At 39.9% G+C, this 15,834-nt stretch overlaps 1 protein-coding gene across 1 annotated transcript in view; it reads right to left on the bottom strand.

The window, feature by feature from the left end:
• The window catches only part of RYR2 (ryanodine receptor 2), a 644,069-nt gene that overhangs the window by 33,077 nt on the left and 595,158 nt on the right, over positions 1–15,834 (bottom strand). The window contains 8 exon segments of the mRNA XM_032609082.1: positions 915–1,048; positions 3,712–3,754; positions 5,066–5,196; positions 6,684–6,899; positions 7,663–7,749; positions 10,724–10,871; positions 13,464–13,528; positions 14,347–15,644. Of these exon segments, the coding sequence (XP_032464973.1) occupies positions 915–1,048; positions 3,712–3,754; positions 5,066–5,196; positions 6,684–6,899; positions 7,663–7,749; positions 10,724–10,871; positions 13,464–13,528; positions 14,347–15,644 (2,122 nt within the window).

Here is a 15,834-nt window from a genome sequence, read left to right as displayed (position 1 = left end):
GAGATAAAAAGTATAAAAGAGATCAGCCAAAATGTTGTTTTTCAATGCTAGCTAAAATAGTTATCTAAGACAAACTAACATTGCTCTACAGAACCTTAAATCTTTATGTTTTCAGAGAAATCGTCACATACCTAATTGACTGATACCTTAAATACACAGATGAGGGAAGGTAACGATTACGTTTTTTTCTGAAATCGTTAAGTGGCTACAATAAGAAATTACACTTTAAAAAGCATGTAGGCTTTACAACTGTAATTCTAGAATTATAGTTGATTAAATTTGCAAGACAGATACAGATGTGTATATATATATATATGTATACTAACACTACACGTGCCTGTGAAATTCAATCTCAGGTGAATTCGGTTCAACTGGTTTACATCCTTCTAATTATATCATATTATTCCATGCAAGCACTGTATAATAGAGTGCCTCATTTTAAAATAAACTTTCCAAGTAATAGTATACTAAGTATACCAAGTCTTTGCTATTTAAATAAAACACAACAATTACAAGAATATGAACTTATTTCTAATAGAAGGTCTACATAGCTCCCTTTTCCAAAATTAAGAAAACTAACTTCTTTGCAAACAGGAAGCATTAACGAGTCAAATATTATGCTTTTGCATCTTTGACTTCAACTTAAGTGGCATTTAGGGATAAAAAGGCACATCGATAAAACAAATCTTTTTTTCTTGCTTTAAGTAAATAATGAAAAAGTCACCTTCAAAAATTAATAGATTACATCTGCTGATTCCATAGTGCAAAAATACCCGGAAGTACAAAAGCAGACTTTATATATTCTCCGTTTCTCTCAGTGAAGGAAAGGAAATCAGTGCACTAGCAAGTTCAGAAGTGTATTACTTTTTCCTCCTTTCCACCTAGACCTCGGATAGAGCAGAATGAACACTCACACGGCCGACAGGGAGCTGTCTTTCTTTGGCTTCTTCTTTTCCCGGGCATCGCTGAAGTCCAGGGCAGCTTTGTCCATGCCAAGTAACTCGCTGATTCTGTCTCGGCCATAGAACTCTCCATATTTATCCATAACCTGGGGCAAGAAAAAAAGCATTTTACTGGCCTCCACCATTAAGTAATCTCATCTGTATATGCACATACAAACACCTAATTATTTTTATACATGGTATATATCGGTCTTACTTTCAGGTTCACTTAAACATCTAACTTAACGGCCCATGTTCTGTGATCACACTGCTTAAGGTCTTAGTGAACTTATAGCGTTTTAAATAATGCCTAGCCGAAGAACAAGATTTCTTATGCAAGAGAGAAAGGCAGGCCCAAAAGAGGATAGGCTCAAGTAAATAGGTAAAGAGGTGGGAGAAAATGGAATAAAGTAACTGCTACCAAATTCATACGCTGTGTCAGGAATTACGCTAAGAGGTCTAACTTGCTTTTCCCTCATGGGACTGTCATAATATGTTAAGTTTCCTGTTGTTAGCATCCTACTCTGTAGATAAAGAAATTGATCTTGGAGAATGTAACATGCCCAGTCTCAGCTTGGCAAGAGATGGGGTGAGGACGCATCCAGGCAAGGCTGACTCCCAGCAAAGATCTTCTGCGTAGAGCACGGCATGCCACTGGGCTGCCCATGACATGCTGGTATCCCCCCTGTGGTCTCCAGAGCAAACATTCAACTCCCCCCATAGTATCCTGACTCCAGCCATTCTTCAACAACACCTGAACCTGGAGCCTTGTCACCATCCACAGGTCCTCAGTTTAATTCTTACTTAGAATGGATTCCTTGTCCATCGTTAGAATCACTTCTTTGCAACCCCCCTTGGCTTCTTTGCCCCCCTCTCTTCTGTCACATTTGTCTGGGCCTTTGCCCAGATGTTGGGTTTTTAGATCAGGGCTTAGATGTGGGCTAACAGATCACCTGTGAGCTCAGTACCTCTGTCTCTGATATAGCGACTCTTGGCCTACAGTTTATATACCATGAGGATCCCGCACATCATTGAAAATGGAGGCAACAGGAAAAGGAATGAAAGAAACGCACGAGGAGAGAGAACGGGCAGCAAGAGAGGAAAAGGAAAGCAAGGAACAGGAATATAGGAGAAACAAAGGAACTGAGAACCAGCGAAAGAGGAGGGGGAACGTTAAAGTAAAATATTAGCGTGGATGAATAGAAAGAAAGTGGATAAATAGAAAGAAAGAAAGGATTAGCAGAAATAAAAGTGAGCTTTTTCTGAATGTATACAATCAGGTAAATTAAAAGAAAACATAAAAGAGCAACGGTAGTGAAAAAGCCTATGAACGTGCACTATTTAGGTTCATTAAAACAATTTGTTTTCCAGTATTCTCACAGCACTGAAAATGGGCTGGGCTGGGCTGAACTGAGTGGGAGTTCTTTAGGGGTTGTATTCTCACCCAGGAGAACAAACTGGACCTCAGAGCAGGAACGCTATGGATTGTCTCAGCTGCAATTACAACCTGTCTATTTATTTGACTCTAGATATATCGTGTCCTTCAGAGAAACTCTTGCTTTAATATCTTAGAAACTGCTTCTTCATACTGTTAAATAGTTAATATGAATAAAATATTCAAATTCTCTATTTTACGTTACTTAAAAATCATTCTTTCAGAGCTCTGGTCTAATTTGGATGCACTCATCTGCATTTGTGCAGTGCTACTACTCTGTGGTCACAAGGGGACAAAAACTTGCACCAAAATGAAAATCAACAAACACACTGCTCCTTCCAACTAGGAAGTCTTGGGGGGGTTTTTTGTTTTGTTTTGTTTCTGTTTTTTAAAATGTGCTTCATTTTAAATAATGTACTTGATTTAAATTCTTGGCAAACTCTCTATCTCCCCTCAGATTGGTAACAAAAAATGTGCAGTTGCTAATCACCAGCCACCCTATGAGTCGTTCTCAACTGGTGGAATCAAAGGGAAAAAGTCCACTTCGTTCGGCAGACATTTGTGGCCATTCGCCCTGGACCGTATACAATGGAGCTACAGCTCATTATGGTACGTGGCATGAAGTGATTCAGTTTGGCAATTGGAGGGTTCAAGGAATAAGGAGCTACAAAATAATGATTACTGTATTTTACAGTGCACAAGTACTGGTACCTGCACTATTATATTTTTTTTTTTAAAAAATAACCTACATTAAATCCCGTGTGGTAGGAAGAGCAGAGATAATCCTTGTCTCTCGAAACCAGAGCCGACATAGGTGCCAGAGTCCGTAGCTGAACTCCTATTTGTGTTCTATCATGCTCTGATGCAGTGCACATCAGAAGAATAAAACTTTATCAAAATACAAAGGTCTTTGAAGTTTATATAAAAGTAAATAAAATTCAGTCCTTTGTTGGTATACAACAACTTTACTTTTTTATTGTAAGGGAGGATCCCAGCCCTGGTGACTTAGCTGTCTTATCAGAAAAAGAGCCTTCAGTCAACTTCAGTTACCTGAACAATCTCAGAGAAAATTCTTACCAATTCTTGTTAACGTACAGATAGAGCACTGTTTAGTCACCTCAGTCAGATGACAGGTGGGTGAGCAATGCTTATTTATTTTTTAGCTGCAGAGTATGGATCTCTTATGAAATTTTTGAAATTCATATTGAATCCCATTTCCATTTTGAAATGACATTAACAGACAAAGCACGCCTCAGTATCTCAGCCTACATATGAGCCACAGCAAATTCAAATCTGAATTTCACTTTAGGAAAAAAATAGAAAATTTAAGCCCACCTTTCTTTTAACAAATTTGTCCCAGTAGTTGTTGGGAAATGACCTAAAAGATATAAAAGCATAGAAATAAAATAGTATCATTTTAAAAAAAATGATAAATAACAATATATTTTTTGGAGTAAATAAAATACTTAAAACAATATGTAAACATATATTCTTGCATTCACAAAAATTACAATGAATTTTCCCCATCTTATCCCATAATTTTTCTATCATAAGTATATTAAATGTTATTTTAAGTGTTAATATATATACATGTAAACCACAGAAGAGACTTACGGGCTGATATTTTAATGGAGATGAATATGAGCATATTTATTAATAAGCAGTCTGGTTATATTTTTTCTTTATGTATAATGTGTTAATGTATACATTTCTTTGTCAATTGTCTATAAAAATTAAAGTATCTAAAACTGTCATTGTTTTTCCTAGGAAGTAAAAAAAAATCTCATTCCCACTAGTTATCCTTAAGGAAACCGAGCATAACACCATCACGTGACTCCAGCATCTTAACTAATATAGAGTTCACCTAAGGGGACGGACTTGATTCGATTTAGAGCTGCTAAACAAAATATTGAGCATTTAGAGTAAACATTTGTAACACACAAACAAATCATCCCCATTTGGAAACCCAGAACTTACTAGAAATCGTAACTCTTTAAGAATTAGCAAAACTAATCACAATGAAAAGAAGCTATTTCACTCTTAAGTAGTACAAACTACAGAAAAATACTGTATCACTAATACCTCGAATAGTGTAAAATTAGACTTTTGTGATGGATTTTTATCTGCAGCGGCAGCTAGTAGTTTGGATCTAGACCTCACAGGCGAAATAATTAGTATAAAGAAAAGTCTTTGTTTTTCTGTCTTATATTTTACATGTCATAATGTTTAGCTAGTTATATGCTTCGCCTTTGGTTGATACCAACTGAAAATTTCCAACTTAGATTAAAAGTGTGACATTCAATATTTTTGCCTTTAATGCTACAACTCCTTCCTTAATGAATAATTTTGGCTTCCTCTATGCTTTTAGATGAGATAACCCCACACTGCAGGTTATGTACCTCCAGCTACACACTTCCCTGAACACTGAGTAATGGATGTTATGTTCCATCAGTGCTGTGGAAATGGACTCAAAGCCATTTTTGATGGAGGAATTCAGAACACAGAGGGCAAAAATTGATGGCATCCATTAGGAGACTGATGGAGCTTATTAGTCTTTTGATTTTCTTGGCTGAATATATAACTGTTATTCACCTCTGCTAAACTTTTGATAAATCTACAAGAACTCTGGCAAAGTATTTTGTCTTGAAATTTTTGAGCACAGAAATGTCTCATCTCATTCTTTACTCACTGTGTGTTGATTACGAGTCTATCCCACTGGCCTTTAATATCATCTTCTGAAGGCTGTTCTGTAATATAAAGCCCATCAAATTCCAATTTTCGAGCTACTTCTTTTTCTCGCTTAAAAATAACCAGTGGGACCTACATTTGAAAAATAAACATGTTAAAATTAGTTTAGATTTACTAGCATCTCCTGTGGTCACTATCTTTACAAAACAGCTTTTGGAAAGAAATATTTCCCATGTTACTTCCAGGAAGGTAAAAATTGAGTGAAAATCAACCAGCTATATTTAGGCAAAAGGAGGCATCTAGAGGTTTTCGAAAAACAAAAGACAGTATAGATATTATATATATGCATATGTTTTTAAACACGTAGAGGTTCATAGATAATTGCACTAATGAAATCAATTTTAAATATTAAAAATATTATACAAAATTGCTTTTCTTTTGCATATTACATATATACGTATATATAATATATATGGATGCAATAAAACATAGCACTAATGTTCCAAAATGCATACTTCTAAAAATTTTTAGAGTTTTATTTTAGAAATCTCTTTAATAATTCCATGCTCAGCATGCCCATATGCTATTTTGAAATAAATTTTAATTTCAACATCAGCAAAAATCTTTGTCAGTTTGCCAGAATGTCTCCAGAATTTACTGATTCCCTTTTCATATGGACAGATTTTACACAAGGCACAGAGGCAAAAAAGATGCAGACATTCTGGAAGTATCCAAGAATATCCCCTCTCCCCCCCAATAAAACAAGGGAAGCAGAGGGAGGTAGAGGAGTTTCTGAAAAAAACTTTACATTCTAGTCTTTTACCCTGGACCCTGGTTTTTCAAAAGTCTTCTAGAAGTTTCCCAATCAGAAGTAGGGCACAGTGAAATAAAAACCCTGCAGTAAAAAGGTGTCATGCTAGGAAAAGATAAAGAGGTTTGCAAAGGTGATGGGCAGCCCTGAGCACTCAGAGAGACTATCTTGAGTTCTGTTCACCAAACTATAGTGTTCCCTTGGTAAGGCTCTAGGGATGGGGCTCCATTATTTTCCGGGTGACGTGACAAACAGTGAAGCATTTCTGCCAAGGATAGCGAGAGATACATACCTAATAACAAAACAATCAAAATGACTCTCAGAGGTCCAATATGATGTATTTCTAGAATTTCTACTACACTGAGCACTGCTAGGAGACATAGTGGGTGGACTTCTGTGGGGTCAAATTATAGGTGAAATTGGCTATATGTGAATAATTACTGACGTGCAAGAAAACTACAATGTGACAGCCACATCCCCTTCCCAGGGCAGCCTGCATCCAGTGACTCGTCACCAGGGAGCTCTAAAGACCCAGCTCCAATGCCCCAGCCCAGGGCTACCCTGAAGGGGGCATCTCAACTTCAGAACAGAGACCTGTGATGTGCCCTGTTGGGTCTGTACTGTAGCCCCACTTTTCCCTTTTCTCCATGCTGCTTCCTCCCCTTGCCCCGCAGGTGTTTATGGAACATTCCCTAATAAACTATGTGTATGTAATTTCCTTCTCAGAATCTGCTTCCCCAGAAGTCCAACGTGCAACAGACACACACACGCGGATACACACAGGTTCCTTGGTGCCTTACTATCTTACTTTCAAGCAGTAGTATCCAATGATGCAGAAGAAAGAGATAACCGTGTGCAAAATGGCTAAGATACGCAGCGTGGGCTCCATGTAGCCGCTGCTCTCCTCCAGCACATAGTGAACTGCAATGATTCTAGGCGAGCTGTCCAGGCTGCTAACTTTGGCATTTTCACTTGAACTGCGAGTGGGGAGCTCCTTTCCTTCAACCACAGAAGAAGTGGAGACCTGATTCAAATCATTTAAAGTACAGTCAGTTCATTTCCTCTGACATCAGGGTAAACAAGAAACAATGGAAACCCAGTCTTAGCAAATAGCTCGATGTGAAACCACTGCACGATGAAAAGACTAAAAGCAAAGGCTAAAAAAGATAGCTTTTTCAGTATCTTGTAATAACCTATAATGGAAAAGAATCTGAAAAAGAACATATGATACATATATATATATACATAGAGAAAAAATATATATAAATATAACTGAAATATATATATATATATATATATATATATATATATATATATATATATATATATATAACTGAGTCATTTTGTTATATGACCGAAACTAAACCCAGACATGGGGATTCCAGTACATGCAGGAAATAATTAGATGGCTAAGCTGCCTTCTCAGTGATCAGAAGAATTTAATACAGTACAGATATGCCACACCCAGATACAGTAACAAGTGAGATAGATAGTCCACACCCAGATACAGTAACAAGTGAGATAGTCAGCCAAATTAGACCCTGAGTACTGTGGGTAAATCCTCTGCAAATCCAACATTCTTCAGTGGGGGCGTTTCTCACCTAGTGTGAAGGAGCAAATCTATCCCTGCTCTACTAGACAGTCAGCAGTGTGCCTGAGATTCAGGTTTTCATTTTCATCAAATACATTTCAGCATCGGTTTTGATGTGCTCACTAGTGGATCTCTGAAATCTTTACATTCAATTCAGTCTTTCATATTGGTTATTAAAAGACTAAGATGTACATACCTTATAAAAGAGCAAGATGAAATTGATTGCAAACGCGACAAATAAGGCTAACATTCTCATGTTGTAAAAGTTGCGAGCAAAATAGTTCTGAAGGTGAAAAAAATTATTAAAAGGTCATTGAATCGAGAGACTTGAAATTTGCAGACAATTGAAATAAAGCATTCATGCATTTACCCAAAACTATTTGTTGAGGGCCCACTGGGTTTCAAGTCCCATGCTTGGTGCTATCGATGTAAAGCACCAAGCTTTATGACGTAAACAACCACGGAGGAGACATAATAAAGAACCACATTCACAGATAAAAAGCGTAATTTCAGGGAATGTTAAATGTTATGAAGAAAAATCCATCAGGTTAAGGACTTAGGGAACAGGGGCGCTATTCAGACAGGTGGTCAGAGAAGATCTGTCTAAGGAGGTGACATTTGAGCTGAGGCCTGGGTGCCACTGGACGGCAATCAAGTGAACAGTTGGGGACAGGAATGTCAGAGAAAGAGCTTGGAGGGCAAAGGTCCTGAGCTCCAGGTGATGCTGGTGTGTTTGACGGATAGTGAAGAGGTAGCGCAGTGAGAGGAGGGGAGAGTGGGAGGGAATGAGGTCAGAGAGGTGAGCGGGGGACAGGGTTCTGTAGCCCTCTGATAAAAAGTCTGTTGCCCCTTATAGTGCAGTGGTTCAGTGTCTGATCGCTGGGACCACACTGCCTGGGCATAAAGCCTGACCTCACCACTGACTCACTGTGTGATGTGGACAAGAGACTTAATCACTCTTGTAGCATCACTTTTCTCACCTGTAAAGTGGGGATAACAACAAAACCTGTCTCATAAGTTTGCTATGAGGATTAGGTAAGTTACTATAGGGGAAGTCAATCGTTAATCTTGTTAATATCATTGGAATTATTATTTTATTCTAAATGGGATGGCAAGCTCTTGGAGGAGCTGAAGAGGGCTGATGCAATCAGATGATTTGAAAGACGATTCCAGCTACTGAGTATAAAATAGATTGGAGGCAAGCATGGAAGGCAGGAGACGAGTTAGAAAGTGACTGCAGGATACAGGAAGAGATGATGTTGCTGGTGGTGGCTTGGACCAGGTGGTGGCTGTGGAGGTGGTTAAGTACTGGGCAGACTCTGGGTACATCTGGAGGAGAGAGCCGAGAAGAATTATTGTTGGGTTGTATCTGAGGTAGGAAAGAAAGAGAGGACTCAGAGATGATAATTCTGGATTTGGGGGTCTAAGCAACCAAGTAAATGGTTGGTTCTATTTTTTGAGCTATGAGGGAAAAACATACAAAACCCTTAGAGGAGAAGTGGGTTTAAGGAAAAAGGTTATGGGGCATACCAAGAATTTGTTTTAATATTAAGTGGGAGATGACTATAAAGTATCTACCTGGATATGCCAGGGGCTTTAGCATCATAAGGCCATAGCAAAATGGCATCTCCTTAGTTATCCCTCTCTGTGGACACAGCCCATTTTGATGGTGTCATCTCCCCACACACGACCCTGACTTTTCTGCCACCGTTTATAGGACCAAAGTTGGCCACCACATCCAAATCGGGTCAGTCACATTGGTTCTCCGTGGAAGGTGGGACTGGGTCATAGGTCACAGTTAGGTACTCTGGTTATCTGAGCTGGGAGGTCACAACGACTCAGGTCACGAGGGGCCTGTGGCACCTGGTGTGGTCGTGATTAGGCTGGTGCATGCAAACAGGAGAACAGAGAAAATCATATTGCGAGAGAAGCAGGAAAGTAGGAACTGTGACCTCTGAGACAGAAGGATGGAAGGAAATCTCAGTTATGTGCTCTACTCAACTGCAGTTACACATACTCTTCAGGAGCCCACGGGGACTGCTGCGGCTTATCACAGAGCCTGTGCAGCCTCACACCCTATACCACGCCCAGACCACACCTGCCGCCACGTCCACTGTGACAACACATCAAACCAGTGGTTATCCAGAGTTGCCTCAGAAACGTCTGTGTTCTGTGTACTCTGCATTAAATAATATAGTAACATACAAGGTAGTTTAAGAAAATATAGGTCAAACTATTAATTTAAATATATACTGGTATACATTTTAAAAAATGTGTCATATATACATTTATGCATAAGCAGTTAGAACATATCACCGCTGAGAACAGTCCATTTCCCTTACGGGTGACGTTCTATACTACATGAGTTTCTTGTCTATTTTTTTCTCAAAGGCTAAGTATGATTTTGCCTTTCAAACTGGCCGTGTTATGGAGTAGTGCTCATAATTTCTAGGTCCGACATTATTGGTCAGTACCTCTTACAGGTTTATTCTAGACATTCATCTCTCAGTCTTTTCCTGCTTGAAAAAATTATATATAATATTTATGCACATATACATACATACACATATAAGAGGCCTTTCAAACAAAATTTTTAACAATTCCATCCTGTATGAATAGGAAGAGAGAACTACATCTCCTTTCTTTGTTTTCCACATACAAGTATATATTTTATTAATTGGGAGAGCACTTCCACAAAATGTTTAGGACACTACATAAAGAAATGTCTTCCCCCTCTTCTTTCATTTATTTACTTACTTCCATTAAAGAATAATTTGGAATAGACCTTCTTATTATCAAGGGAGAGTTGGATCACTGCATTAATATTTTTATAACTGGAATTTTAATAAAAGGGCGATGTTCTAGAACGACTGACTAACCCCACTCTGGAACATCAATATGAATTACTTGTCCCCTAGAAGGTATTCTTTGTTATAATGCATGGCAGAGCCTTCCCTAGTGTTCTGCAAAGAGGGAGTCCCGGGGTTACGTTTATTGACTTGCCCTAAAGTCCTTGTAGGAAGACACTGGCAGTCACTAAATCAAGTGGACCCTCATGGGAATGTGTGCAGAGGTTATGTGTTTGACGACAGGGAGCCGTGGACCAAGGCATTCATTTTAACACATAAACACTAAGATGGGCAAATACAACATACGTGCAGGGCTGACCCAAGGGAAGGTCAATGCATATTTACTGCACCCGAATGATGATGATCTCACAGTATATCAGTAACAACATTCATTTGAAAACATCTTACTAGAAGTTTCTGTTGATAGGCTATGATTTTCTTCCAGAATGCTGACTCAGGAACTTCTGGCTCTCCATATCTGTGTGTGTGGAGCTGCCTTAATTTTTGTTTACCCTTATCTTCTTTGGCTTTTTCTTCTTTTTCTCCATCTTCTCCCCTATGAACACAAATGAATGAAAAATAAGCCATCCATAAACTAAAGAACCGAACAGGTTTTGTGCCAAAGTATACAAACGAACAAATATTTAAATCATAGTATCTGTTTTAGTAACGGATATCTCTTCCAACGAATTATGATATTCAGAACTTTAGAATTAGGGGTAGGACTTCTTGCTTATCACAGCCCCCTACAGATGGATAATTCCTGTGAAGTTCAAATCTATAGGACGTTTTACAGGCTTCAAGTACCTTTGTATCTATACCTAGCATATTTCTTTCCAAGTGTAGAGTAAAATATTTAAATGAAAGAATAACAATGGAGACTTTTTTTGGCTGCTACTTTTTAACATACCTTATTTTAAAATTCTTATTTCAATGTTCAGGCTACTAGGATTTAAAATCAGAGGCGTACGCATTTGGTTGTTCACATGTATAAAGGATGTCAATACATTAATTTTGCAGACAATAATGAAATTAGAAGCACTGAAATTTGACACCTAAACCCCTCTAGGTGCAAAATACCAAGCCTTCATGGAAGTATATTTATGTATATGTGTAGTCACATATATGTAACCCACATAACATAACCCATACTTAACTCATATGAGGTCAAACATTATTTTAACGTTAAAGAGTTGCCATTGAAATGACTGTCATGCCCTGTTACATCTGTCTGCATTTCACTATGATAGTCACTTATGTGGCCATTTTTACAACTGATTCAACAGTTCAAGGTCTATGACAATGAATAGTGCTGACTGTACAAAAGAGACAACAGTGGCCCTTGTTTGAAGCCTAATTCAAACAAATCAACTGTAAAAATACACTTTTCAGACAACTAAAGAAGCTTAAATATTTAGTGGGTATTAGACGGTACTAAAGAATAACTGCAAATTCTGTTCGGTATAAATAATGGCATGATAATTATGTTATTTTTTAAAGTCCTTAGCAATTAGAAATGTATACAAGATATTTATGGGAGAAATGACATGGTGTCTAGTATTTTCTTTAAAACAACTTGTCGTACAGGAGGCCCCAAAATATGTGTGTGTGTCTATGGTAGGGAGGGTAGGCAGGAGAAAACCTAGATGAAACAAAATTAGCAAAATGTTAATAATTAGTAAAACTTGGTGATATGTAAATGGGGTGCATTATAACATTCTCTCTTTTGTGTGTGTTTGAAAATTTCTAATAACAAAACTTTAAAATTTTCTATCTCAAATAACTTGGAAATAAAAATGATTTTCCCTGAAAAAAGTGTTAAGTTATTCAAAAGGTGACTCAAGTGATGTCAAGTAGACATGTGAAAAAGTTGAATAAAACCGTTTTCCATGAAATATAACATTAGAAATAAGAACTATTTCTGAGTTATATCATTTAATGTTTTAATTTTATAGCTATAACTAAATTAACACAATTCTAAATAAACATTTGCTATTCTAAAAAAAAAAGAAGAAAAAACAGGACAATGAAAACAGGCCAAAGGAAATAACAGAATAGAGGAGAAAAATAAAATGCTACATGAGAATGCTACAGGTGCACTACAGGCACTTAATTTGATTTCCCCAGTTGTTAAAAATGTGCATATAAAACTATGTAAACTTGGGGAAAGATGTAGGTTTCAATTATTAACAGGAAGCCAGTGTTATGAGGAAATTATACATTTTCACTGCTTCATAGGCAGCTCTTTATTTCTCATTGTTGCATTTATAACTGTGCTCCACAGCACCAGGAATATTGCTGAAAATAAAGTTCCCTGGGTCCCAGACCTGCTGATTCAAAATCTGTGCTGGAGCCTAGGAATCTGTCTTTTTTTTTTTTTTTTTTTTTTTTTTTTTAAAGATGTTGGGGCTAGGAGTTTATTAATTTATTTATTTTTGCTGTGTTGGGTCTTCGTTTCTGTGCTAGGGCTTTCTCTAGTTGTGGCAAGCGGGGGCCACTCTTCATCGCGGTGCGTGGGCCTCTCACTGTCGCGGCCTCTCTTGCTGCGGAGCACAAGCTCCAGACGCGCAGGCTCAGTAGTTGTGGCTCACGGGCCTAGCTGCTCCGCGGCATGTGGGATCCTCCCAGACCAGGGCTCGAACCCGTGTCCCCTGCATTAGCAGGCAGATTCTCAACCACTGCGCCACCAGGGAAGCCCGGAATCTGTGTCTTTAACAGACTCTCCAGGTGGTTTTTACGCAGGTGGCCCTAGGACTGTGCGTTGAGGACCACCACGCCCCAAGAATTCTGTGCCACGGCATTCAGAACGTTTGTCCTCTCCCTTCTTTACAAGGACAGAATAGAAGCTCGATTTTAAACAGAGAACTACAGCACTCAGTCATCTTGCAGACGGCATCACATGGAATCACTGAAGTCTTTTCTGCTGAGAGAGAAACACACAAACAGAATCCTCATGGCACAAGAAAGAGGTGGGAGTGGCCCCCAGGGTGGGTGTGTGGTCTACGCTTATCCCTGCCCATGGGCTGAGGCTCTCCACTACGATGACAGATGTCATCCTGCAGCCTGAGAGTCTCCACTGCATCCCCTGAAGAGAGAGGACGAGTGAAAGACACTAAAACAAAGGAAAGGATACAGCAACTACACCTACTCGGCTTTCTCAGGTTCGGATTTGCTTTCTTCTTTTTCTTCCTTTTCTTCTTTTGCCTTCTGTTCCTTGGATGAGTCAATGGGGAAAAGAGAAGCAGGATTACACATCACTTTTGAATGAGTTTAGGGAGCCCCGTGACCCTGTGTCAAACTGTAACCTATAAATGATACCCTCCTGTCTCCATTGAGATAAAACTTTCACGTGTGCCCTTTCTTCTACTGGTCCACGCGTTTCCCCCCTCCCCGCACTTACCTACCAGGCCAGCAGTAGGTACCAACTTTCTGAGCTCCTTCCCACTTTTCTTATTTCACAACTGCCTTCTTTCCCTCAGTCGCCTACTCAAATCCTCCTCATCTTCCAACACCAACTTAAAGTCCCACTGCTTAAGTCTCATCTAACTACTCCAAGCTATACTGAGGTTTCCATTTTCTCAACACAGGTAACCTCTACTGTCTGCTGCCTATGCTACGTACCACTTAATAATTTTCTAACTTTTTCGTGAGTCTTTTATCTTTCTAATAAACTCTCTAAGGCAACTTGAAAGCAGTGAGCACATCTTACATTTCTTTTAATTTGCTATGATACCCAGTGGTGTCAGACACCCGGCCAATCCTCGTTAAATATTTGTGGATGGAATGATTATCGTTCAATTGCCTAGTGTCAGGAGGGTGAATACTTCAGCTCGTACTTTCATAGTTTAACTTCACAATTTATAAGGAACCTTCACAAAAGGCTAGCTCCACCTGAATAAAAAGCCATTCCTCTTTGGCAAGGCAAGTCACGTACCGAAAACCACCCTGGCCCTAGCAAGACGGCTGATGTCAGGTTCACTTAGCGTGCCCACCTGAAGTCCAGAGAGCCACTGTGACTGGAGGTAAGTTACCTGGAACTTTTCTTGCACCTCGGGGATAGGGACGGGGTTGCTCATGAGGTCGCTCAGGCCAGCATTGGGATTATGAGGAATCAGTTTGTACTGCCCGCCTTCTCGCTTCAGGTCCAGGCCAAAGATGTCGGAAAGCAGGTCACTCTCCTCTGTCAGTTCCTTTAAGTCCGTCAGATCTTCGCTGGGCAGGGCGCCTTCCATGGCTTTCCTCTCTCCGTCCTCCCCGTCTCCTCGAACCTCATCCTGCGTGGGGTCCGGCATGTTGGCCAAGAGCTCCGCCACCTTGATCTTCTTTGCACCTTCCACCAGGCTTCCTCCCAGGAGGAGGCTGCCGACGATGCGGGAGAAGCCTCTGAAAACGCTCGCTACGAAGTGCAGGAGGCTCATAAAAAACCCCCAGTAGGACGTAAAGAAGGCCGTGACCATGTCCTTCACTGTCATCTTCTTCACCTTCTTCATCTGCTTCTTCAGGCTCTTTAAGCTGAGCATCCGCATAAGGGTCAAGATATTATACCTGAGGGCAAACAGGGCCGACGTGACCGTCACAATGGAAAAGAAACCCGTCCTCGGCCCCTGCTCCTCTGGCTTCTCCTTCCCGCTCTCCTCTTTATTTGCTGACCTCTCGTTCAAGTCCGACTCTGAGATCTGAGCTGCGAGCTGCATCTCAAATATGGTGTCCTCACAGAAGTTCACGAAGAGCTCCATCTTCTCTTTTTCTCCCCCTTCGTTGACCACATCAAATATAAATTGCCTTTTGGACTCCTTGACCTGGGGCTTCTCCCACTGGGTTCGGCTGGACTCACTGATTTCAAAGTAAACCCTCTCGATGCGCTTGGCACTGCCCATGATCTCGATGCGGCCCAGAAACGGCTGGAAGTAATTCAGGACGCTCTCGGCCAATTCCAGGAAGGTCTGCAGCCGGGTGTCGTTGGGCATGTGTTCAGAAAGGTTTGTCAGAAGCACTGCCACGTTGAAGCCGATGTCCTTGGCAGGCTCGTGGAACCGCTTGACAAATCCCTCGTAGTCCAGAGTTTCGTTTTCATCCGTCTCTGTGCAGGACAGCAGAAATTCAGTCTCGGACTGGGTGTAGTGCTTATGGCTCTCCATCGCTTTGTGGAAGTCCCTCTTGGAAATGACTCCCTTACCGTCTGGGTCATACTCTTTAAAGGTATCAGAAGACGTCAAGTCCTTGAGTTTTAAGAACATGTCAAAAAATTTGAGAATCATCTCCACGTTGTTGGAAGATTCCACGAGCATATCAACCATCTGTTTGCCGATGGTGCCATTAACGACATTGCCTAGGGGTAAAGAACTGCATTGGCTCAAAATGAACATTCCCGATAAAACCAGTGTCTAAGCCGGGTAGAAGCTAGCGTACGTTACTGTGAATTAATTGGAAACTGGTCCAGTTGTATAAGTTGTCGCTAATTTGTGCAGGTAAATATTAAATATCTTAAAATGTCTAAAAAAAACCTCAGTATCTACAGA

The sequence above is a fragment of the Phocoena sinus genome, chromosome 16 (genome assembly GCF_008692025.1).
Source record: "Phocoena sinus isolate mPhoSin1 chromosome 16, mPhoSin1.pri, whole genome shotgun sequence".
In the NCBI taxonomy this organism is placed as follows: domain Eukaryota; kingdom Metazoa; phylum Chordata; class Mammalia; order Artiodactyla; family Phocoenidae; genus Phocoena; species Phocoena sinus.
The sequence above is the reverse complement of the archived record's forward strand: the minus strand, read 5'-3'. Positions and strand labels throughout refer to the sequence as shown.